The sequence below is a fragment of the Callospermophilus lateralis genome, chromosome 7 (assembly GCF_048772815.1).
Source record: "Callospermophilus lateralis isolate mCalLat2 chromosome 7, mCalLat2.hap1, whole genome shotgun sequence".
NCBI classification, from domain to species: Eukaryota; Metazoa; Chordata; class Mammalia; order Rodentia; family Sciuridae; genus Callospermophilus; species Callospermophilus lateralis.
In genome coordinates, this window is record NC_135311.1 from 142,038,672 (window position 1) to 142,064,356 (window position 25,685).

The 25,685-nt window shown below is 57.9% G+C and overlaps 1 protein-coding gene across 4 annotated transcripts in view; it reads right to left on the minus strand.

Annotated features, from left to right (window-relative positions):
• The window catches only part of Prdm16 (PR/SET domain 16), a 309,017-nt gene that overhangs the window by 35,732 nt on the left and 247,600 nt on the right, over positions 1-25,685 (minus strand). For all 4 annotated transcript variants that reach the window (XM_076861467.2, XM_076861465.2, XM_076861464.2 and 1 more), the window contains exon 4: positions 9,442-9,576. In XM_076861467.2, the coding sequence (XP_076717582.2) occupies positions 9,442-9,576 (135 nt within the window). The remainder of the gene's footprint in view (positions 1-9,441; positions 9,577-25,685) is intronic.

The window sequence follows — 25,685 nt, forward strand, 5'->3', positions numbered from 1 at the left end:
AGGGTGAAAAATTAAAGAGGTGAGGGTCAGTGTCAAGTCCCCGTCAGGAGGTCTTCTGGAAACCCCCAGACTGGAGCAATTCTCCCTGGGAGCAGGGTTTGGATCCCTTCTGTGTCCTTTCCTTTGTGGGTAGAAGCGAGAGGCCCCGTGCTGCAGAGACAGAACTGAGCACCAGCTGGCCACCAGGGGCTCAGAGTGCAGCGTGCATCTGGTTGTTTTTGAAGGTGGCCGAGAGAAGGCACAGGCTGTGGGTAAGGACACTGCCTGAAATTCCCACCGGAGAGATGCACCCCAGAGTCACGGAAGGCTGCGTGTGGGAGGATGGAGGACCTGCCATGGCTTAATGCCCAGCACTTGGCAGTGGGCTGGAGAAGGGGGTGCCCTGAGAACACAGTGGGGTGCAGGATACGTTGTACAGCCTGAATGAGCACTGGGGTCCAGGGGACCACACCTGGAATGTCCTGCCCAGCAGCTCTGACCTGGGCCAGGTCTCCTGAGAAAAGTGGCCTTCTCTTGGCAGTGGTGAAGGCAAAGGGTCAGCAATTCAGAAAGGGAGGCAGGCCATCTTGTCACTGCAGGTCCCCAGGGACTTTGGGGAGGACCCAATCTGAAGACACAAGGACTCGGGACCCCCATGTGGGTCACTCCTCCCTGGGCACAGTGACATCTTCAGGCTGGAAGGGCTAGAGGTGTGGGCACTTTTCTGTCGGGGCCATCGACTGCCTGCCTGTGGCACAGGGGTGGTACCTGGAACAAAGAGCTGCCAGGAACCTGCCGCCTGGCCCCATCCCCGTGGAGGAGGGGTCCAGGATAGAACCGACTGGGCAGAGGGTGGAACACTGACCAGGAAGACAGGGCTGGGTAGACTCAGGCTCTCCAGGGGTTGAGGGGAGGGGCTGTCCTTGCTGTGAGTGACACTTCTCCCTGCACTCTCCAGGTAGTAGGGGTCAGGCTCCATAGCAGCTGGCCCTGGTTGGGGTCGGTGGCTAGAGGTGGTCAGCACTGCAGAGACAGAACTGAGCACCAGCTGGCCACTTGCCTCTCTAGGCTGCACACGCTGTCCCCCAGGTTGAGGGCTCTGTTACCCATCCAACTCCACAGGACACCAGTGAGCTTTCAGACACCCAGAGAGGCTCCCCACAGCCTGGAACTCACTGGCTGCCTATTCCCAGGACTCCCAGCGGCCACCCTACACAAGGTAGAAAACACACAGGTGCACACACATATATCTTATCAGTGTGTAAAGTTCTTCTACCAGCAGTCGGTAGTAGCTATTTTGTTTGGCAGTTATTTTCAGGTAGATTGATAAAATAATGAGTAGATTTTAAAGGGGACCAAATTAACTTCATTAATGCAACCAATTAAAATCCCAGTTTTGTATCATCTAAAAAAAAAAAAAAAACCTCTCATCGGCTGAATTTAAAAAATAAATCAGATTTAAGCCACAGTATTTCAAATTCGGATACAGAGTGCAGAAGGCCAGGAAGTGGCCACGCCAGGGGGCCAGCAGGGGACCCTTGCAACCGCAGGGGCAGGCATGGTCAGGAGTTGTTACCAAGCCTGGCGGCCACACTTCCCCCCACCCCGCCAGAGCTGCCGCAGGTGGATGTGCTGCGCCCCCAAGGACCCCCAGTGCGTAGGCTGGTGGGAGCAGAGGGTGCGCCCAGGCAGCTCCTACCCTCCCTGCCGCGCCCCCCCAAGCCTAGAGGGCCCCTGGACTTGTGAGGCCAGCACGTTCCCACCTGGCGACCCGGCGGTGGGTGCATCCTCCGGCAGCTCTGCCTACTTAGCTGGGCGCAGAGGTTGGGAGACACCCCCCCAGGCCGCCGGCAATCCTGGGACCCCACGCCGTTCACCCGCGGGAGGGCCTGTCGGCCTCTAGAATCCCGCCCAGCCCACCGCTTCTCTCTGGGCTGCCTGGGTCCCTGGAGCCTCAACTCCCGACTCTGGCTCAGGGCAGCCGCGCCTCCTGGAATCCCACTCGGGCTCTGGAAACTGCCCCGGCCTCCTCCCAGGGCTGCAGAGACCCCCGAGACCCCACACCCCCACACCTCGGCTCCTGGGATCGCCGGGCCTCCTAGGACCCCAACTCCTGGCTGCGAGGACGGGAGCCTCCCGGGGGACCCTCCCTGCCGGCGCGGTCACAGCGCCGCAGCCCAGCCGCCATCTAGCGCGTTCGGCCGCGGGCGCCCTGTCCTTGGTCCCTGGGCCCGGGACCCACTCCGCGGCTGCGGGGCGCCTGGAGGGGGCGCGTAGGGGACACCGGGCGGCAGGCCGGGCAGCCGTGGCCGCTGGGACTTTGAGCCGCGGACGGAATTAATCGCTATTAGCGCTAATCGCAGGGCCCAGGGCGGGGCCAGGGGTGTCCCCGACCTGCCTCCACCTGGAGGTGGGCATGGAGGTGAACAGGAATCAGAGCCACTGTTTCCAAGCTCGGCCGACCCCGCCTTTGCCAACGGCGCCGAGGTACGCGGAACAGCCGCCCGCGTTTCCCCGCCTGTTCCAAATGGCACCAGAGGCGTTATCGGCCAGGCGCGCGCCGAGCGCCACGGCTCCTGGTCCGCGGTCCGGCACTTCCCGGGACAAAGGCCGGCTTCGGAGGGACGCGCGGCGGTGGCGGACGGGGGCTGGGCATCTCCCGCTTGCAGGGCGGGCGCTACAGGCCGCCGTGTACCTTACCGCCCCGGGCTCCTTCCGTGCAGGGCCCGTCGTAAATTATATTGCAGCCCCTTAAAAATTCCTGCAGACGGTTTATTGTGTGGCGCCAAATTGGCATCGCGGCTGTGGCCGAGTTTTCACAGGAAGGAAGAAAGTTCCTTCAAGGAAAATGAAGCCCCAGAGTCTGGTATCCTTTAGCCCTCAACCGGCCTTTTAGAGGGGGGGGGGCGCTGGCACTGGGGAGGCACCAGACCACGTCTTGCTCAGGTGACAGCGTTCAAGAGCAAGGGCTCTTTCTGGACATGTCCACTGCACCGTTTAGGTGGGTGTGGGTCCTGGGCCTGTGCAAGGTTGGGATCCTCTGTGACCATGGGGTGGACGGTGACCTCCACCAACAGCTGAGGTGGCTAGTGCCGAGAGCGGTCTGTTCTAGACTGGAGGGCAGCTCCGTTTCCTCCCCTCAGCTTCTCTCTGCAACCACAGGGCTTTTCTGAACTTGGGGAACAGCACCCAGCACAGGTCCGTGGAATCACGCCATGCTTAGTGTGACCTGGCCTGTTCCTTCTCCCTTTGTCACTCTCCAGACCTGCAGGTGGCTCCTCAGAGCAAGCAGAAGTCGGGGACAAACAACCGCCACTTTTTCTGCAAAAGCAGAGCAATCACTCAGGGAAGGAGGGCGCAGCACGGGTTCTGCCAAGGGACCAGCTTTGCGTGACCCTGAGTGCCAGTCAAGTCCCTGCCAAGTCCCCAGCAGTGTTCTGGAAGACTCGTTCCACAGTGGCGCTAGGCTTTGAGGTGCTTTCTCCATAGAGTTCCTGACGTACATTTTTCAGTATCAGATCAATTCACAAGCGGACTCCCCACCTTTGGATTGAAGAGTTAAGTGCCACAGTTTTCATTCCCACTTAATCTAAGAATTTTAACTTTTAAATAAATGAAAAACTCTATCCAGATTATGTGGGGGTTTGAATGACTAGATTCAAAGTCAGGTTCAAAGTCAGCGGATCAAAGACAGGTGGCCGTCTCCTCCCTGGAATCATTGATTTTTTCCAATCAATTCATTAAAGTCCTGGACAACTGTGTTTTTCCTCTTCCTTGACTAGGTGTAAGACACTTTAAGGGATGGAAATGTCCTTCCCTGTTCTTAGAAAACGAAAACCCGGGGCTGTGGCTGTAGCTCAGTGGCAGAGCACTTGCCTACCATGTGTGAGGCACTGTGAGGTTCGATCCTCAGCACCACATATAAATAAACAAATAAAGTAAAGGCATTCTGTCCATCTACAACTACGAAAAAAAAAAAAAAAATCCAAAAGAAAAAGAAAACTCAATCTCTCAGCATCCCAAACTTGGGAATCCCCCTGACTTGCACCAGCAAAGGTTTTGTGAGGCACGGACAAGGCCTCTACCACCACAACCCACGTTGGCAAGTGGGATTTGGATCCCTCTAAAATCACTGCTGAAAATCAAATTCACCTAGCAACCCACATGCCTCTCTCCTGTCCTCCTAGAGACAGACTGCACCATCCCTGGGGGTTTTCCTGTGAGTCTAAGAACTCTGAAGAGACTTGGTGGGTTCGCGCACTACCTCTTGGTGACTTCGGAAGTCTCACTCGTTACTTTGACTGCTTGCTGGCCCCCAGCTGTTACCTTCGGGGTCAGGGCTGTCAAGGCCAGCTGAGGGTTGAGCGTTTGGTTTGGTTTTGAAACACCAACTTCAAAAGATGCTCCAAGATCCAGCAGGAGCAGCGTTTGCGGCTGTCCGCGGCTTGAGCAGAGGTCTTCGTTTCTCCTTCCCCAGATGCATGCTGTGACCTCAGGGGCCTTCCTCTGGTCTGTGTTGTTGCCTGCTTTCTCAGAGCTGGGCAGGAGCAAAGGGACAGCAGTTCTGGGCTCAGCCTCCTGGGCAGGCTCCAGAGACATGCAGACAATTCCTTCCTCTGGCCAAGAGGAAAAAAGCTCATCTGTGTCCCTGGGATTCGCCACGTTCCTCTCTTCCCATGCAATGCGCATGCAATTTTATCTGTGCCTAAATTATTATTATTTTGTTGCTGTAGATTCTGCCATCTTCCCAGCAGCTCAAATAGAAAAAAAAATCTACATACTTATTCCTTGTATACAGTTTGTAAAAATGTAAATTATCAGTCCATAGTTAAATTATCAAGATTCTTAAGTGGCTTCTTCTAATAAAATGCTGCGTTTGGTTAAGAAGGAGCAGGAAGTGAATTCTGGCAAATGGTCATTGTGACGGCGCAGTTTAATTTAAACCTTGTTGCTCTCACGGTCAGTTTGTTCCAAAGAGAGCTTCATAACAGGTGGCAGCTTTTCTGAATCAAAACAGTCCTGTGAGCTGGCTGAGAGCCCCCCACTCCAACTCCACCCTCCCCATCTCTAAAGAGAAAATCGCATCCAATTGTTGGGAGGCTAATTTTGGAACTGTCCAGAATGAAAAATTTATGATTTTGAATTAAAAAAATATGTGAGATAAAGTCAAAGAAGAAGTAAAGGTCAGAGGTCACAGCAGGATTGTGGGTGTCACACCCCCTGAGTCAGACTCCCACTCTGGCAGCCCACAGGCTCTGATGGAAAGAGCGCCCGGATGGGCCAGGGAAGCTAAAGCAGAGCAGAACGGCCCTGTTGGCTGCGGTTGCTGAGAGGCACCAGGATTTCCACTCCACCAGCTCCAGCTCCACAGACTGTGACGCTCCTGGGCAGGCGTCTAAGCCAGCATCTTTACTTGACAGCTCTGAGGAGGGGTCACCATGATCTGCTCTACTTTGGAGACCCGGCCCCTCATGCTCAGCTTCATCAGCTGCGGCTGGCTGCACCCTGGCCTCCGCCCTGCCTGTCGGATGTGCTGGTGCTGCCCAGGGGCTGTCCAGACGGGGAAGGTTAGGGCTGCCCTCCTGGTCAGGTTGCTGCCCTTCCTGGTCAGAGCACTGTGGGGCCAGCCTGTCCAGGTGTGCTGAGGAGAGTGGCCTGGGCCTGTGCTCCACACCTGTGGCCAGTGGATGTCCTGCCACAGACTCTCTTGCAGGACACAGAAACAGAGCGCCCTGGAGAGTGGCCTCTCCCGCCCGCCTGCTCTGTGACCTCAGTTCCTAGCTCTTGTTTTCTTCTCCCGACATTAAAACAAATTCAGGGACAGATCCTGTCTCTGTCTCCTCAGACATTTCCAACCAACTCGTTGGCTCGTAATTGCAGGCGAAAGAACCAACAGGGGTGACCCAAATGTCTTCAGTTTCCCCAGAGAACAGTTGGAAGATGAGGTTGAGGTGGGGGTAAGCAGTCTGAGGCCCCCAAAGCAAATTGAGGTGGGGGCAGGTGCTGGCCCCTGATCGTGAGCCATCTGTCGCCTGCCTATGCTTGTTGAGACCACAAGTCTCCTTGCAGGTGACAGAGCCAGGCCCGGGAGGGCTGAGGTGGGCGTGAGGGAAGGGCCTGTCCCTTCTCAGGAGCTCTCCTGGGCAGGAACCCTTGCAGCCACAGAGCACCAGGAGAGGAATCCCATCACCTGGGTGGAAACGTGCAGCAGGGCCTCTGAGGGCTTCCTGCAGTCCCTGAGGCCAGGCTTCCAGGTTCACACGTCCTGACCACCACCAGCAGGAGATTCAGGAGGAGAACCAAAAAGCCTGGTCCTCGGCTCAGAAGACTCCCCTGCATCTGGAGGCCACATCTCCTCTGGGGACTTAGCTTCCAAACTTTCTGTTAAGATGTGACCGCCTCTTGTTGCTTGGCTCCTTTATCTTCTGAAAATTGGGGCTGAGATCATGTGTCTTGAACTTTGAAACTAGGCTCAGGCCTTGCTGACCCACGGGTCACAGGTTCCTTCCACCAGCGTCTGTGCTGTAGTGGAGGCAGGGGGTGTGTTGTCCAGGCATGAGTGGATGTGTGTGTGTGCTCGTGTGTGTGTGTGTGTGTGTGTGTGTGTGTATGCATGCATGTGTGTAGTGGGGTGTGTGTGTTGTCTGTGCACGCATGGATGCGTATGTGTGCTCACGTGTGTGTGTGCGTGCATGTGTGTGTGCAGGTGTGGGAGTCAGTGTGTGGTGTCTGTAATTGCCCAGAAATCCTGGTAGAAGCCCTTGGGACCATGGAGAGCTGAGAAACTCCGCTAATATTTCGTGACGTTTCCTTCTTAAAGAGAAACCTGTCTTCAAAACCTTTTTTATTGCTAATATTTGAGGAGGGTTTTTATTTTAGCTCCACAGAGGGTCAAAGCAGGCTGCTTTGAAGGAATGTGTGTCCCCCAGGGACCAGGAAACCAAGGTGCTTTCTGCCAAGGCCACGTTGTCTTGGGAGAGCCCGGCTCTGCTTTTGCCCACTACTGAACACGCAGTTTGAGATCTATGATTCCCTTCCAAGGTGTTTCCAAAAGTCATTTCGTTCAACCACCTATATGTGTTGGGAGGCTGTGGGCTCCGGGGAGTGACTTTTCTTATTGTTCTAGTTTGGAAATCGCTATCCCCCAGCTGCTCGTCTGCCTTTGGCAGCTGGGATTCCGAGCTGAGGTTTCGGGATGGCTCTTGGACCCAGTGTCCCCTGCAGCTCCCTGCAAGGTCTCCTGCACCTGCTTCCGTTGTGCTCTGGGGGCCACTGCCCTGTGGTCTGTCCAGTTCCGAGGCGCAGTCTGGGAGACACTGGAGGGATCTCGGGTGCCCCTTACACCTGCAGTGTGAGGGGTCACGGCTCCTCTCTCCCTCGGCCTGGGCACACTGGAAATGCCCAGGAGGAGGAGCCACTTCTGTGGGCTGTTAGGGGTTGTGTTTGTCAACCGCACACCCTGAGTGCCCCTAATGTGTGGCTGTGGGTCCACCACAGCCCTGAAGCAGGGAGAGTCACTCCTGGGAGGCAGAGGGGCGTTGGAGGGACTTCGCTGTCGAGCGGGTAGGTGCCAGAGCCTGGTAAGCCCCACACCAGCACAGAGCTTCAGAGCCGGCAGTGTCCTAGGTCGGAGGTGGGGCTAACAAAGGCCAACAGGAAGGGGCAGGTCTGTCATTCTGTCCTCGGGTCCTGACGTGGAAGGACAGCGAGCTGCAGGGCCAGTTCCACACAGGTCCGTGTGGAGCCTGAATAAACGAGTCCCTGGATATTCCCCATAAAGAGAGGGCTTTGAAGACGCCTCCCCTTTAGGGTTGGTTTCTACAGAGCTGGCCTCACAAGTTGCCCACCTTTCTGCTTCGGTTTATTTTGATGTTCTAGTAACATTCATTCCCTCGATATAAGAGCCTGCCTCCTTCACTACCCTGGTCTGTCTCACAGATGCTGCCCTGGCCAGCCTGGGTGCACTGGCCGCTGCCCCTTGGCATCCTCCAGACAAGCCAGCACAGGGCGACCCGGACCTGCTCCAGGAGGGCTCAGCAGAGCTCAGGTGCCTTGAACCTTCTCACTCACATTCCACTTTCATCTGGGGGCAGGAAAAGTCTCCCTTTTAAAGTCCTGTTCTAATGTCCACGGTTATTCTTTTGCTTTATTTCTGTATTATTATTATTTGCAGTTAGGAAAAGTTGTTTTCAAAGCTTTGGGTTCTAACCAAAGGCCACGGAAGTCCTAGTGGAGAGGTGGACCCACGCCCTTGTTTGGAACCAGCTGGTGTCCAGTGTCCAGTAAAATCACTGCGTGGTCCAGCCCGAGCCTGAGTCAAAGGGAGATCAAGCCACGAGGTAGGACCTTGGGCAGCCCGGGGCTGCCCAGGGCTGCCCAGGTCTCATGCGCTGTTTCTTAACACAGAATGTTTCTCCAGAGCCAAGAGCCTTGAAGCACCTTTAACAGCCTGCACGGACTACACCAGAGTGTGGCCTCTGTCTTTTAACAGAGGTCTCCACGAATGTCTTTTAAAGTCGTAGGACCTCATTTTGCAAATGAAATCTCCCTCAGAGTCCCAAGACCGGCAAAGCAGAGGGCCCTGCAGGAAGGGGCTGGGAGTCCAGCGCCTCAGAGGAGCCCAGTGTCCTGGGAACACAGGACGGAGGCCACTGCTGGGCCTGGCTGGATGTGGAGGTCTCCAGCCCACTGGCAAGCTCCAGGTGAAGCGAGGTGAAGTGGTGACTAGCAAGGATGAGTGGCCTCCTGGAGTCTAAAGAAGCCATACATCTCCACTCCCAGCTGGCACGTGGCCTCGGTGACCGCCCTGGGTATGTTCCACAAGCCTGCAGGACCCTTGGCCCCGGGGCTGGGAACAGAAGGGAAGGGTTTCTCACCCCCGTGGGGCTGAGGCCAGCGAGAGCACCCACAGCTCAGGAGGCATCCGATTGCTCCTGGCGGGAAGGGACCGTGTCAAAACAAGGCCAAGCCCTCGGCAGGCTGGGGCTCTGGGAGGGGGCTGTGTCTCAGCCTGGCCTGGGAGGTGCCCCAGCAGCTTCCTGCTGGCCAGCGCTGACCCTTCTGGAGAGCTTGGTGAAACCCGGGTTCAGACAGGGCTCCTGCGGTCGGCCTCTCTTCCCACCTCTCTCGTGTCTCGTGGGCAGCAGCATCCGCAGGGAGCATGGGTCTTGTGGTTGGGACCCTGCCTGCCCTGCTGCCCTTCTCAAGGCCACCACCTTTCAGCTCTCAATGTTGCTGGTCTCAGGCAGGATGGCTGACTGGAGGCTCCAGGGGAGCGTCCCAGGGGAGCTAAGCACCCCAGAGAGCCAGCATTGGCCAAGTGTCAGGCAGCTGCCCCATAGCAGGACAGAAGCCCCCGGCATGGGCTCAGCCGTCCCTCATCGAGGCACCTCCATCCACCCTGGAGCAGGTCCCCTAGGATAACTCTGAGGGGCAGAGCCCCTGCGCACAGCCTGGACCTACCTGCTCGTTGATCTGGCACATGGAGAGGTTCTGGTCATCACAGGAGCATGCCACACGGACGTACTTGAGCCAGCTGCCAGCCCCCACCTGGCTGGCATCCACGCAGAACTTCTCGCCGCCCAGGTCTTCAGAGATCTGCCAGGGAAGAAGCAAACCGAAGGTCAGAGGCACCCAGTGTGCTCGGGGCTGCACGCTGCCTTGTCCCCGCAGGCTCAGGGGGACAGCACATGAGCACCGGCCTCAGCCAGCCACGTGGTTATCAGCCAGGCCCTGCTGGGCCCAGCTGCCTGAGCCCGGCGACCTTGGGGGCGGGGGACCCTTTTCCTTTCTCACCGAGCAGGTCTCAGCACGGCAGATCTCCCCAGCAAGGCTGACCCAGGTGTGAGTAAGCAGAGGCCACTGCGTCTAAGAACAGAGCCCTCTGCTAAAGACAGCCCGAGCGTTGGGCTAGGGAAAAAAAACGCTTTTGAAGGTAAAGGTGTCATCGAGGGTGCAGCTGTGTCTGAGCCTGGGTGTGTGCCTGTCACCGAGTGTGTGTGTGCCTGCGTCCATGTGCTCATGCTCACACCGGCCTGCACATGGCCCTGGGGGTCAGAACGCCATCCGTTTCCTTGAAATCGGAACGTTCCCGGTGCCGAGCGGTGGCGGCGAGTGCCCGGCTCTCACCACACCCCCAGGACACCTGCTCCGGCCTGGCTTTCTGGTGTTGCTGATGCTGTCTTTTGAATCCCACTCCTGACAGGCAAGTGGCACCTTCTCAGGCTTGATTTCTGGTCTGTGTCACCGTCGTGCCTCTGAGGGCACCGCTCGTGAGAGAAGGTCTGACCTGACCTGCTGGCCACTGGGGCAGCTGCACTAGAGTCCAGCCTCCAGGCCTCCCCTGCCCGTTTCGTGCCGGCCTCAGGTTCTGGGTCCAGAGCCTCTGAACCAGCAGCATCTTGGACATATGAGGACAGGAGTGGGGGAGAGAGGCTGGCGGGCAAGGGATAAGGCCACTATCATGTGGAGAGAGGCTGAGTCCAGGTGTGCAGGTATGTACGGGCCTAGGGTGCGAGTGTGCCCAGGTGTTCAGGTGTGTCTTGGTGGGCAGGTGTATCCAGGCATGTACAGACAGGCGTGTCAGGTAGGCAGGGGTTTCAGGTGGGCAGTGTGCCCAGGTGGACAGGGGTGATGGAAACAGGGAATCCAAAGGGTCCCAGGGAGTCAGGGTAGGAGGCCGTGACCATCAGATGGGACCGTGGATGCTGACTCCAGAATCCTGAGCCCCCCGAGCTACATCCTCCCAGGTACTCTGTTGTGAGGAGTAGGATGTGGGAAAGGGCCTGTCCACCTGCACTGCCCACTTCCACCCGCAGTCAGGTGCTTTGGATATAATTGATGTGCCCCCATAAGTGCGGGGATCCTTCCTGATGGCCTGGGCCTGCCTGGCTTCAGAGTTGTTGGGAAGTGCCATCTCTGGAGGTGGCAGGGACCAGTGTTGCTGGGGCGCATGGCCCTGCTGTCGGGCCCGTCTGTGCGCGGCTCCCCATTCACCCCAAACCACAGCCCCTCCGGAGCCCATGGGGTGCTGCTGTGGGAGGGTGCGCTTTAAGCTGCAAGTCTCTGAGGGGAAATGCCCAGGCCCAGCCAACCTGGAACGGGCCTTGTGCCAGCCAGGAGGGGTAGGGAGAGCATGGGGGCAGAGAAGGGAGGGGTGCTCTGTCCCTGCCTTCAGCCCCAGGAGGCCATGCCCTGACCACTGGTGCTGAGTGTCCATCCCCAGTGTGCAGATCCCTGGCCTGGTACGCAACACTCCCCTGCCCAGCGGATGCTTGCTGAGTTTCTGAGCCCCTGTGGGCCAGGGGAGTCTTTGGAACTCACTGAAGTTCTGTTTTCATAAAGGTCAACAGCAGCCAGAGGCAAAGCGGAGACCCATGGTCCCAAACCCTGCGTCTGTGCCTCCTGTCCCTCTTCTCCAGGGACTCTGGCAGAAGCTGGACCCTGAGCACACAGGGGGTGGGGAGGCCAGCTCAGCACCAGGTGGGCACATCCTGTTGGAGAACAAGGGCACATGACCCTGTGCCCCCAACCACACTCCTCCCTGAGCCCAGTGACCAGGAGGGGCTCAGGATGCCTCCCAAGAGCAGGACCCTCAGCTCCAGGACCTTTTTCTGTAGGGGCCCCAGGGAAGACTTGGGCCTTGTCCAGGGGGTTCTGTGACCACTGTCCGTTCAGGGCTCAGAGTGGGGGTACTGAGGACCTCACGTGACACATGAGGATCTGCCCCTCGAGGCTTAGGTGGGACTGTGCAGGGCCCTCACATGGTTCTGGGGAGCACTGCCTGCTCTGCCCCAATCTGGGGCTATCCCCACCCTCATACCACAGATTGCAGGAAGCCCTGTGGGGGCCATGAGGGAGAGGGCCACAGGGGCTGCTGGCTGTGGTCACAGGTAGGCGGAGCTCCCCATCCCCCGGGAGCTGTCACAGGGCCATCAGTCCCACATGGGGGAGGCACCTCCCCAGTGCTGAGGCCCTTCATATCCCTCCCCGAGTAGCTGGCCTGCGCCTTTTCCTGTGGGGGCCCCATGGAAGGCTTGGGCCTTGTCCAGGGGTTCTGGGACCACTATGTGTTCAGGGCTCAGAGCAGGGGTACTGAGGACCTCACGTGAAACATGAGGTCACATGAAGAAGATCGCTAAGAAGACCGCTAAGAAGACCCAGGCCATCAGCCTGGGTTAGTGGCCTTCCACCTGTTGGGCAGCCCAGCCTTCTGCTTGGCCCCTGGGGGGAGTGGTCAAGACAGAGGACCCTCCCTGCCCCACTGTGGGGTGGAGCTCCTGTGGGCCTCTGCTGCACCTGGCTCTGTGAAGTCTGCTGGTCGGCTCCCTGGGGCTGGCCTGGCCTTGCTGTCCCAGGCCTGGGCCTCCTCCCCCTGAAGTCCCTGCAAGGGCAACCCCTGTTGCTAACTGGCTGACCAAGATGCTTTCAGTGCCTGGAGCTGGTTGGCACCCAGCTGTGTGCATGCAGGAGCATGTGTGTGCCAGTGTGTGCGTGTGCCAGTGTGTGTGCATGTGCCAGTGTGTGCAACAGTGTATGTGTGTATGCGTGTGTGGGGCCAGCAGCATGGTCTCAGGGGACAGTAGGCTTCAGGAAGAGATAAGTCAGCCCCTGTGGGAAGGGACCTGAGGCAGATGGCTGGCCCACCTGGCCCTGTGACCACCCAGGTGCCTCCTGGAGTCCACGGTTGGACACAGCCCTCAAGCCCTCTTTGCACCATGATCTGGACAGCATGTCGGTGAAGCGCAGCACTGTGCTCCTGGACAGAACACACAGCATGCCTGGGCACCCTGGTGGATGGGCTGCCCACCTCCCCACGGTGTCCCCCACTGTACAGAGCAGGCCTCCTTCCCAGGACACCTGCAGGGATCTGGACACAGCCCCGTGTCCTTCTAGCTGTCTCCATGCCCCAGCCAACATCGGCAGCTCTTTGAGAGTGTGTGAACATGGACTTGGCCAGCTGTTCTGCAAGGGACACTATCCAGAGCCTCTGGTTTGCCTCTGTCCTTCCTGGGTGCAGAGATCCACATCCCAGAGCCAATGAGTCCTCCAGGGCACTGACCCCAAGTGCCGGGCTGCCCTTCCCCACCCTGCAGGTAGGCACCACCCTCGGGGCTGAGAGCCCATCCTTCTAGCCCATCCTGTCTCCCAGGCCTGTCCTCATGTCTGGAAGGCCTGCTGCCCAGACCTTGACTCTTGGCACTGTTATAGGGCACAGCTACTTGCTGGTGGCTCTTAAAGCTTCAAGATGTTTTTCCCCGGGTGGGCACCCTGGGCTAGTTACCTCCTTTTGTCCAGAGGCTGAGAGCCTCAGTGCCTGAGTGGAGCCGAGTGAACTGCTGACCCATCCCCTGGGGATGCCCATGAAGCTCCTGTCCCAGGGCCCTGGACCAGCAGTGGATGAGCTGGAGGCTGGGCGTGAGTGGTCGGTGGCTGAGCCTCACCTGAGATGCCAGTTCCCCTTCCAGCATGGCGTCCAGCCCCACAGCAGCACTGCTGGGCCCAGCTGGGCATACTGGCAGATGCAGGAGGGGCAGGAGTGGGGGCAGGGCCCTGGGCTGCAGCTTTTCTGTCCAGCTGGGGATGTGCCCAAGGCGGCCCTAGCCTGGGGCTGCTGCAGGTCTGGCTCCTGGCTGCCTTCCTGTTTGGAGCATCGACAGGCCTGGGCCATTTCGGCTTCCAGAGAGGGCACACTAGTGTGCAGGTGCCCAGTATTTCCCCACGTTAGGGGAGGGGATACGTGCCGCAGGGCTCAGCTCTGCACCCAGGCTGAACCGGGCCGCCTGCTCCCCCCCAACCTAGACTGCTCTGGAGGCCATTCGAGAACCACCGGAGAGACAGTCTCTGTGCCCCACGGAGGGGCCATAGGATTCTCCCTGCTCTGGAATCCGAGCAGCCCCAGTGGGTCCTGCTGCCTGGGGGGCAGGACACACCAATACCCACAGTGACAGAGTCCCCAGTCCTTGGTGTGGTGAACCTCAGGGCCCCAGTTGCCTCTGATGGGACCTCCTGGACGCTGGTGCTGTTGCAAGGAAGGACAGGGAAGAGGAGGCCTGGTGGGGGAGGTGAGGGGGCCGGGCGCCGCCCAGAGGGAGCCTTCGCCTGGCCAGGTGTGGCCTGCACCAAGGCTCTGACACCAGCACAGCGGTGCCTACCCATCCCGGGCAGGGAAGCCCACTGCCTCCCGCTGGGGCAGGCATGTCCAGCCATGCCCAGAAGCCAGGCCACTGCCTGGGCCTAAGCTCCGCATGAGGTCATTTATCTGTGACAGTTTCAGGGTCATTTGGGCCTCACAGGAGGTGGATGAAGACAAGAACTGGGTGGGAGAGAGGACGGAGGAGGTAGGTGCTTGGTTCTGCTCACACAAGAGACGTGGGGTGGGAAGGAGGGAGGCAACCCAGCCGCGGGGTCCCCTGGTCAGCTTTAGTGACCAGCTGCTTGGTGACTGATGTGGCAGCAGGACTGAGCCTCCCTCCTGATTTGGAATCCGGCCCCCTGTCCAGGGAGCCACCGGAAAGCCTATTCTTGGGCTGTTTGGGGCTGAGCCTCGGGAATCCCAGACCCTCAAAATGAAACTGCCCTCTTGCCCGCTCACCCCCACCTGGCCTCCCAGGACCCCCAACCTGCTGCCGGCTCCCCCAGCTCATAAATCACCCCCATCAGAAATGCTGAGTTATGAAGCGAAGGGATGGAAAGTTCTCTTAACCTTGACGATGTTTTTCGCACGTCATTTGAGGTTTCCTGTGCCTCTAGCTGTGGCCCTCCGCTCGGCTGCCTCTTTCACATTTAATGGGCATGGCCAACGGCTGGCCCTCCGGGGCGTGTGCAGCCAGGACCTGAGGCGTCTGTCGTCAGCTCGCCTGATGGATTCTGAGCATGCGGGAGGAGCAAGGCCCGGCGTCCACCCTCGGCCTGTGTCCTGAGTGCCGTGGCTACACCACCCTCTCAGGGGCCAGCAGCGCCGCGTCTGCCTGATGCCCAGGATGAGTGGGAAGCAGGGGAAGCTCTGCTTCTCACCCTGACCCCTCCTTGAAAGACCCCAAGGTGATTCAAAGCAACGGCCTGGGTGCTAGGCCTGGTGGCTCCTTTCCTGACGGTCGGTGCACACACACACGGCACACGCATGCTTGTGCAAACGGGCACAGGCGCACACACGGATTACGACTTATGGGGACCACAGCAGCTGAAACAGAGAGTCCATTCTTGTGACGGAAGGAGGAGGGAAAGGCATTCTGGAAACACCTCTGTCCAGTGTGGACCCAGAGCCTGGACGAGCTCATAAATCCCCATCCTGACGCTCAAGGGCTTGGTGGTGACATGATCAAGTGAAGGAGAAACTGGGCTGGCAGGGCAGGGCTGCAAAGCTCATGGGAGCCCTGGGGCGGGGTCAGCAGGCCTGGGGCCCACTTGCTGGGGCTGAGAGGAGGGGGATGGCGAAGGGATGGGTGAGAAAGAGGGAGGGGAGGGGAAGGGAAAGAGAGAGGGCACTTGGCTGGGGCCTGCTCCTAGAGGAAGCTGGCTGTGCCTCCTAGGCCCCAGGCGACCTTGGTCTCCACTGAAGAGTTCCCAGGGCCGTGGTATGAGTGGGGGAGGGAAGGCCAGGGTCCCAGGCCTTGGATTCAGATGCTGCAAGGAGGGGCCTACTGCCTGATGGTGAGGGTCTGCTGACCGCGAAGGCGTTGGCTTTGCATCTGAGTTGGTGTGGGAAGAGCCTCTCTACCCAAAGCCAGGCCAAGAAGTACACATGTCCGAAAAAGAGCCTCCAAATCCTGTACCCGATTTGATGGAAGCTACTGATCAGAAATCAGACCCCAAAAAGCACGTGAACACCCTGGGGTCCTCAGACTCTGGGGTGCTGTGTAAACATCTCGGGGCTCACGGATCACTCCCACAAATTCTCAGACTCTGGGTGCCAGGGAGCTACCAGGGTGACACTCTGTGCGCCCCCCAATGCTGAGTTCCTGAGCCTGCGCCCTGGGGCCTCCTCCTCCTCCTCTGACCACTAAGTCCCCTCCATCTTTTCTAGGTTAGCTCCCTGCACCTCTCCTCCCCCCCGGGGCTGGGGCTACACCTGGCAGGGAGAGGCCTGCGGTCTATGAACTTTGCTGAATAGCAGAAGGTGGGCAGCGGTCTGACTGTGTGCATCACTGGCCACGCCTGGATCTCAGGTAAACAGCAGAGGGGGCCAAGCAGGGGGGCTGTGCGAACCTGGGTCCTCCAGGGCTGCCTCTCACCACCTGCTGTAGCTGGATCTCAGGCCCTTCCTATGGCCTGAACAGAAGCATGTTCCAGGGGTGTCCCCACACTCTGCCCTGCCATCGTGCCCCTGTGGCCTCAGTGAGGCATCTTGGGGGTGGGGCTTCCTCCGTAGCACCTGGCTTGTCCGTGGTGGCAGGTCCGTGGTTCTTGACCCATTGGAAATAAAGGGGCAAACTGGAGTTTCACGTGGTGCTCCCTGTCCCAGCGAAACAGGAATACGGTACAGACCGGTGTGAGTGCAGAGACCTCTTGGGGTGATGGACAATGGCCGGGAGAAACAGGGGATGTTGAAACTGGGACCAGCAGGCAGATGCCTGCACTGGCAGCCAGCGGGGTGGACGAGAACCGCCAGAGGTGGTGAGTGCAAACCGGGGGAGGACAAGGAGGACTTGGAGGCTGTCCCCTCCTCCAGGGGCCCGCCCTGACAGCCATTCCCAACCAATGTGGCCCCCCTGGGGTCCTGCCTCACTGCCCCTGGGACACTAGGAAGCCCCGCTTCTGCTTTCCGCCTGCTGGAGGTGCTGTCCGCGTGGTGAGCTCCGAGGAGCACCTGCGTCGCCCGGAGAGCCTGCTGAAGGCATCCAGGACGGAACCCTGTGTGTCCAGCCCTGCCTGGAGGGGGGAGTCCCCTCTACCCTGGGTGCGGTGGGGAGCTCCCCCTGACACCCAGGTTAGAGGGGTCAGGCCCCTAGTGAAACCCCGCCGTCACTGGAGAGACTCCTGGGTGGGGCCCAGGGGCTCTTCACAGAACTGGGCCCATTGCTAGGTGCCTGCTGAGCCTGGGGCCAGTTGATGGGAGTCCAGGACCCTCCTGCTGAGTGGTGGACAGCTGTCACAGCGGTCTGGGCCTACGGCCACCTTGCTGGAAACAAGTCACGGAGTCCATGTTCTGCCAAGGAGGCTGCTCGAGCCTGGGCTTCTGCCGTGCCTTCTGGGTCTTGGACCCGTCCCCCAAGGGCATGCTGTATGACAGTCGGATGAGCTGACTGGCGCCATCGCTGGCTGTGCCAGTCTCTCTTTGAGATGTGCGACAGGTAGAGAAGGGTCTTGTCATGGTGATGGGCAGGTCTGCTTTCCAGGGGGGGAGGTCGAGGCGGCGGTAATATGGAGAAGCCCCCCAGGCCCTGGCAATACTCAGCACTGACCATTCTACCACACTCCCTCAGGCCACCTCTGGCCAGGAGGAGGAGTGGCTCTCCTACCAGTGTTGTGCAGTGAGAGCCCCGACCACAGTCCTTTCCCTGGGGTCACTTCATGATCTCGTATACGCAAAACACCCAGTCTGCTTTGGTCAAGATCCTTCTCTGAACTGCTTTATTCTGGTGAATCTGAGCACCGTACCCACGATTCCCACAGGACCAACTTACACGCCTCCTGTGAAAACGCGTCTTGCCGCTCACATGAGCCTGACACACGTGAGAAAGCCCAGCAGGTCACAAGTAGGTCCCACTACACCCAGAATTCAAAGCAAAAACTATTTGGGTGACTTGCTGATGCCAGCAAGAGCTCCAGCCTCTGTCGGCTCTGACCACTCTCTGCAGACAGCCTCCGACAGGGCATCTGGGGACTGGCCCATGTCCACAGGGGTGGCGGGGGATGCAGCAGGAGGCAGGTGCCAGGGGCTTGCTCCTCACGGCACCCTGTGGCCTTTCCACCGGACTGCTCACTTGCCCACCCCCCAGGAAGACATCCTGAGTCCCCACGGCGGTCAGCCTGGGGGAGGGCCACCTGGGTGAGTTGAATCCTGGTCACTCAGGGCCCCTTGAGCTTCTTTTTTGCTCTCTGGGGGCATTTTGTGGGGCATAGATGGGATTTTAGCTGCTGTGTGGACAACGGGGTCAGAATAAGGGCTTGGGGGCCCATGAAAGAGCCTGCACAGAACACACCACTCCTGACTGCTGCGGAGGCTGCTGGAGCCACAGGGTCTGCTTGCTCAGGGGGTCCTGCAGGGTCCAGGGCTGGCTCTGTCCACCCTGTCTCACCCCCTGTAGGCACTGCTTTGGGAGAGCCCAAGACAAGTCCTGTGCCTGCTACAACAAAAGCCCTCTCCAGAAGCCTCCTGAATGTGGCTGAACTTGTCCCACCCACAGCTGCCCACCTCTGGTCCTGCTGCTCTGGGCAGACTCCACCCAGAGTTTAATGCCCAAGCCACCACCACAGCAGTGTCCAGGCAATCTGCTCTGGCAACGGCTACCCTTGGAGCATCCTCCAGGTCCCCAATTGGTTTGCAAAGTATTTCCCCAGTGTGCAGTATCCACAGTATGGCCTGTCCTGTCCCCGTCCCCCACCACCAGCAGGTCTTGGGTGAGGCCCAGAGCCCTGGCCCAGGCCCGGGGCGGGGGAGGGACACAGGGCCGTTTCTGCTTCTCCTGAGGGTGCAGACACCAAGGGCCCATCAGTAGTTCACACTGGAGCCTGCGTGCGGTCAGGCGGGGAGCGGGCGGCCCTGTGCCTGGAGCTGGCACCCAGCACTCAGCCCTGACATTATGAAGTGAGATGCTTTTGCTTTGGTTTGGTTTTTGATCATAAAGAAGATTAATAAGAAAAGGTCCCACAACCCCAAACCAAATGCTTGTGGCTGTGCCCCTGCTCAGGGTACGCGGGGCCAGGGCTGCCACAGGAAGCCACCCCCCGCAGGGGGTGGGCGAGGTCCTGGGAGTGTCACACTCATAACCTTTTTCTGCTTCTTAGATGGTGACAAACTGCAGAGCTTGCAGACCTGGCCACCCCCACAGCGGATGCTGGAGGAGTCCCCTGCAACCAGCTAAGCCAATGTCACCGGCAGAGGCTTCTAAATATAGCAGCATGTGGGGTCCTGGGCACCATGGCAGCAGGGCCTCAGCTTTGCTGGACAAAAACTGAGTGGAAGCTGAGTACCAGGATGAGGAGCCCACCAGGGACCCTGGGCATCCCTAGCCAGGTCCCCTTGCTAGGAAGCACCCTTGCCAGGTGCCTGATGGAACTTGGCACACAACCACAGGGAGGCTCCCAACCCTCATACCCTCTCGTGTGTCCCTGATACAGGCTTCACATGGGAAGGGACTTCCAAATGAACCTTCAGGAGAACCGGATCTCAGCTGGACACGGCTCCAAGTTCCCACCCGTTATTTCCTAGAGAGGGCAGCCATGCACAGAACCCAGGCCCACCAGGCCTGTCCTGGGGGCTCTCCCAGCTCACTGTTGGGCAGGAGGAGGGCATCATTCCTCTGCACTCCCCAGAGGTTGCAGATGCTGTGGCCCACACTGCTCCAGCTGAGCATGGTCATTGAGACCTGTCACCAAGTGACAGAATGCTCACGTCCACCCCAGGGCAGCCACTGTATCTTCCACATTTGCAGATGAGGAAACTGAGGCAGAAAGGAATTCAGTGATTGGCCAGAGGTCACACAGCAAAAAGGGATGGACAGACTGGGCAGCAGGTATGGCTGCCCTGCTGGCTGCTTTCATGCTGTCAGGACCAGCATCACACATTCCAATTGTCCTCCCTTGGTAATCTCTCCTCTGCTTCAGGATGGGCCGAGGGTAGCCAGAATTTCCCCAGAGCCTTGCCTGAAACAAGTGTCCATTGAGACTCACTGAAGGTTTCCATGAGAAGATAGACAGATGGATGGATGGATGGATGGGTGTGTGCATGGATGGATAGATGGTGGACGGATGAGTAGATTGGATGAGTGTTGAGTAGATGATGGATAGATGAATGCACAAGTGAGTGAATATATTTGGATGGATGATGGCTGGCTGGATGCATGGATGGTAGATGGATGGATGGTGGATGCAAGATGGGTGAATAGATTGATGTTGGATGGATGATGGATACATAAATGAATGAGTGAATGAAGGGATGTTGGATGAGTGGGTGGTGGACAGATTGATAGTAGATAGAGGGATGGATGGATGGCAGGTGGATGGGTAAATGGATGGATGTTGAATGGGTGATATATGGATGAATATCCATTCATCCATGTTGAATGGATGAATGGATGGATGGGTAGATAGATGGATGGTCGATGGAGAATGGATGGGTGAATGGGTGGATGGATGAATGATGAATAGATGAGTGGCTGAATGCATTTTGGATGGATGGTGGGTGAATAGATGGGTGGTGGATGGATGGATACTAGATGAATGATGGATGGATGGGTGGATAAATGGATGGATGGCTGGATGGATGGATGGTGGGTGAATGGATGGATGGTAGATGGATGGGTGAACGGATGGATGTTGGATGGACAGATTACAGAAGTGTGGATAAGTGGCTGGCTGGCTGGAGGAGAGGCAGTGTCCCCCATAACCTTTCTAGCTCCCACAGGAGATCTAAGTTGATATCCCACCAATAGGACCCTCATCCCAGGGCATACTCTGGCCGTGATTATGGCCTGCCTCACGTCCCCTCACAGATGGCAAGGACCTCAAATGTTCACTTGGTTGTTTCTTGGAGCCAGGAAGACAGTGTGAACATGTGGGGAACAAATGAATGGATCACGGCACTTGAAGACAACCAAGAACAGCCCCGACTGCTCCCCATGCTCTCCTGTGTCCACTGGTCTTTCTCTCCCCGTCTCTTTCTGGTCCGGGCCTTTTTCCTTCTAATCCCTCCCTGTGTTCTGGCGAAGGAGCTGCAGACCCTCACTGTGGGAATCACAGCTGCAGTTCTTCCTGGGCTGGTGTTCCCAGTCCCTGTCCTGAGGACAGTGTCATGGCTGTGATGTTTCCTGGGGTGGCCTGTTTCTCCAGAGCAGAGGCTGTGGCTGGCTGGTGGGTCCTGGCACACAGTGGGTGCCTAGCAAAGGCCTGGTGGGTGGCCGGGTTATTTTTGGTGCCTTCCCTGCCACTCACTCCATCCCCAAGAGCCCACCCCTCTTCCTTCTCCTCAGTGCAGGGTAGCCTGGTGACTCACCGCCTTCCATATCAGCCTGATGCTTTGAGGTCAGCTCTTGCAAATAGCTCAAATCTCAACAGACCAAGTCCAAGCAAATACCTTGCCAATCCCCACAAGAAACGGCTCTCGCTGCTCTTCAAAGTACAAAAATGGTCATTGGCAAGGGAGTCTTGGTGCAGACAGGGTTGGCTTTGGAGGCACTGCACATGGCCAACTCCAGCTTCTCCCAGGTATGTGGCACAGAGTGACGCTGAGGCCTGGGCTTGCTTTGGCTCTGAGGAGACAGAACGTGCTCTTCCTCCAAATGGTCTGTGGTGGTGACCCTGCTTTCCAGAATGTCTATGTCTTCAGGGGTCCTAGAGCCCAACTTTAGAGTGAGGATGAGCCCCAGGGTCCACTGACTGGAACCCAGTGCCCACCCCCCGCCCCCGGCTCCTTCCCAGCTGCAGGACGTGCGGCAGCCAAGACAAGAGGGAAGCCAGATCAGCGTCTCGGGTAGCATTGTCCCAGCCAGAGGCCACCTGGGTCCTGGTGATGGTTTTGTCTGCTAGGTCCACCCTTGGATGTGGGCTCAGCCAGTGATGTCTCTCTTGGGGCCGAAAGCCAACTTCCTTCCCAAACTGGGCAGGACAGGTCAAATCAGCAAGTTTGAAATGATTCATAGACAAAGGTGTGGCCCCATCAATCTTGTGCCGTGGGTGGAACCAACCAGCAGCTGTCCCTCTTTCCCACGTCCCAGCTAGTCATTGTTGACAACATACATCAAAGGGACCAAACGCATCCCCCACAGCGGCATTGCCTGGATCCCCTTCACCAGCTCCACTCCAGCATCCACTCAAGCCCAGGGAATAGAATCAAAGTGGTCTACTAAACCTCTGATGGCAAGCATATTCCCATGATGCCGGTGACCCCCGACTGCTTCCACCAACCCAGAGGGGGGGCTGCAGGGCAGAGGGGCACAGTGTAGCCCATTACCCAGAAATCAAACTGGGGGCCAAGGAGCGTTTGAATCAGCACCTTTCTCTGGGGATTCTGCTACTCTGCTTTTTCCTTTGAATAGACAAACATGGGAGCAGACCTGGTCCTCCCTCAGGAGCAGGAGGGGGAGCATGCTCTGGGGGGGCTGCTTCTCCACCGTCTTGGGATGTGCAGAAAAGCCCATGGGAAGGGCATCTCCTGCGGAATCAGAGCAGATGTGGCTTGCAGTATGCCATCGCTGGCTGTCCTGAGTTGGGCACGTGCCCTGGTGGCTGCCTTGAACTCTCCCCAGAAGAGGGGCTCGGTGCGAAGATGGCTCCTTCCCCATCGGGGAGCAGGTGCAGCAGGGGAGATGAGTTTAAGGAGAGGCAAGGCTAATGGTCTCTGCTCAATTTGGGGGTCTCTGGGTCTAGTGGCAGTCCCACCCAGAGCCCCACCATTGTGCCTTCATCCCCAAACTTCCCTCCAGAGAGAGGTGTCAGAGCAGAACTTGGAGTGGCTCCTGAGCCGGGATTTCTATCCTGGAGTCCACTGCGAGCACTGTCCAGGCAGGGACCTGAGCAGGCAGCCCTCGGCAGCCGTGGAAGGACAATAGGTTCCCGTGGTCCCTGGTGGGTCTGGAATGTCACAAAGCAGGTGTGTGTCGCGGGGTGGATGGACTGTTTTCTAGAAGGTTCTTGGACTCTGGGGAGGTTCGGCTCTGGCATGTCAGAGGCACAGTGTCCTGACCCCCGCTCCTCTTCTGGACCTCCTCTTTCTTTCCACTTTACTTTTAAGTCACTGTGTCAGCCTCCCTACCTAAACACTGGCGTTTCTAAGTGATTTCTTTCTTCCCTCCCTCCCTCCCTCTCTTCCTTCCTTCCTTAACACTGGGCATTGAACCCAGGGGCACTTTACCACTGAGCCACATCCCCAGCCCTTTTTATCTTTAGTTTTAGGACAAGGTCTCACTAATTGCCCAGCCTGACCTCAGACCTGGGCTCCTAAGCCTTGACCTCCTGAGCCTCTGGGATCATAGGCACGCGCCACACACCCAGCTTTAGATGACCTTTCAAATAAAAATCATCACTTTGAATCGCGCTCATGTGCCTTGATTTGAAGACGGGCTTGCTTTTTCAATTTCATATCCAGATTAACGTTTACAGAATTTAATGAAAACTATAACAGAATCATAACCTTTTTAATAAGTACTCTCTCTGTTCCAGTAATTTGTTTAAGTATTATCAGTTCAAAAAATAAATTCATATGTAATTACTTTAAAATACACTTCCTCCATTTTTTGGCTTTCCTGAGCCTTGGATTCTGTGTCCGTGGATTCGACGAAGCTGGGATTGAAAACATTCCAGAAACCACGGCATCTGTGCTGAACGAACGTGAGCAGACTTTCTTCCTCGCTATCATTCCCTGAACGACACGGTGTCGCAGCCGCTGTCCCACGTGGAGGGGGTCTGGGGTGTTACGGGTCCTCTAGGGATGGTTTGCAGTCTGTGGGGGGACGACGCAGGGGTTCTGAGCCAATACTAGGCCGTTTCATGTAAGGGACCTGAACACTGCAGATTTGGGTCCCTGGGGAGCATCCAATCCCCTACGTGTACTAAGAGACGTGTTCTAGAGCAGAGGCAGAGATTCTGCCAAGAAATCCAGGAGCCACTTGCTGGCTGTGTATCTTTGGCCCTGGCTCTTCTGGGGAGGTGCGAGGACTTGCCACCCATCATATCCCGGGTCTCCCCAGAAGCCTGAGACTGTTGGTGCCTCAGGCTTGGGTTCAGTGGAAAGGCAGTCTCTAGGGGTGCCCAGCCCCCAGCCACAGCAAACAGCCTGCAGTCAGCTCCCCTCTGCGCTGGGGAAGACCCCTCCCAGCCATGACCACGCACCACACTTGTGGCTTCCTGTCCCCACGTGGAGAGGGGACCCTCCCTGGCACTGAGACGACGTGCCACGGCAGCCTCTTCGCTGATCAGGGTGCAGATGCTAGAAGATGCTCACACCCTCGCAAACGGGTCATCGACATCTCGCAAACAAAGCCCAGCAACACATAACGCATGTGCAGCCCCCCGCTGCCCGCAAATGCCACAAGGTCCCCTTTGTGCGCCAGCAGAGCTGCGCAGACTGGCCGCGGTGTTCGCGGACACGATTACAGTCTGGTATTACGCAATAGGATGTTAACCACACATTCTCATAAAAAAATAAAATAAATAATAATAAACATTGGGCTGAGAGTCCAGATCTTTCGCGAGACGCCCTGATCGTTTTTCTACTCCGACCTCGGTTTTCTCTGGAGCTGCTCCAGGAGCCCAGGGTGGGACGGCAGCCTTCTTCTTGTGGGGAACAAAAGGTCTTTTTTCAGTCTTTGGGGCTGTCAAGTTTATCCAAATATTCTCGGCTTACTACTAGCCCCTTTCTGAATTGATATTTCCAATAAAAGGACACTTTGTATCTGGAAGCCACTCCAGGCCCCCCCTCAGCAAGGACGCCTGGTGCACGGCCCTGGTCGGCCACTTCCTCGGCCAGGAGGGAGAGGGCGTCCCCAGCAGGAGGAGGCCCCGGGCAGCGGTCAGGGCCGCGCTGGTGGGAAGGAGGAAACGGAACCCACAGAGAATGCCCACCTCCCGTCAGGGCCTCAGCCACAGCCCAGTTTTAATTCTGGCCAAGCCCGTCCAGTCTGCGAGCAGCCGCCAAGCGCATTAAGTCATGGTCGTGTTTGGCGGCAGGAGAGAATTCATTCCAGCCGGGCCAAGCTGTGCAAAGCCTGTGTTCTCGGGCTGTCGGCATGCGGGGGGGGGCCACGGCCTGGTGAGGGGCCCCTCAGACAGGACGGGCGACTTTCATCCTCACCTCCTCCCCATCTTCCCAGACCCTCTCCCGCTGGCCAGCCCCACAGCCTGGTCCTGTGCCTGGGTGCACAAGGGCATGAGGGTGTGCCCCCCTCCACACACAGGCAACACACACCCTTCAAAGTGGGCTCTGCAGCCTCACAAAGGGCATTTCCTTCCACCCCACCTCCTCCAAACGGCTCTGATTAGTGCTAATGATAATTCTCATTAATCACCTTCTGCTGCTGCGGAATGGAAATGAGGCTGCGGTCAAGTGACAGGAGCCACTTAGGCAGTATTTATGACCTGTGTGTACAGCAGCAGCACTGGGGCCTGACACCTCTGGCCTGTGGCTGACATCAGGGCTGACATCTGGGGCACCAGCTGCCCAGAGTGCCCCAGTGTCTGACTTGGAGGATGCCAGCAGATCATGGGACCCCTGTTACCCACAGCTTAGAAAAGTGGCCAATCTTTCGGGTCCAGTGCAGGAGGCGAGTGGCTCGGCAGTTCAGGCTGCTGCCCGAGTCATGAGAAGGAGGAACAGGCAGGTCCCTCGTGCCAGCCAGGAAGCCCCCCTCCTCAGTGCCTCTCCTTCCTTCCCAAACAGAGCCACACGCCCCCTTTCCTCTCCCTGATCCTCAGGGGAAGGATGGCCCCCACCCCAGGGTGGGGACAGCATCTAACCGCCTGTGACTCTCAGTGCCGTAGCTTGAGGGTGAGCTGTCTGCACATGGGACCCCCAGGCCAGTGCCCACCTGAGCAGCCACCCTCGGCCCCCT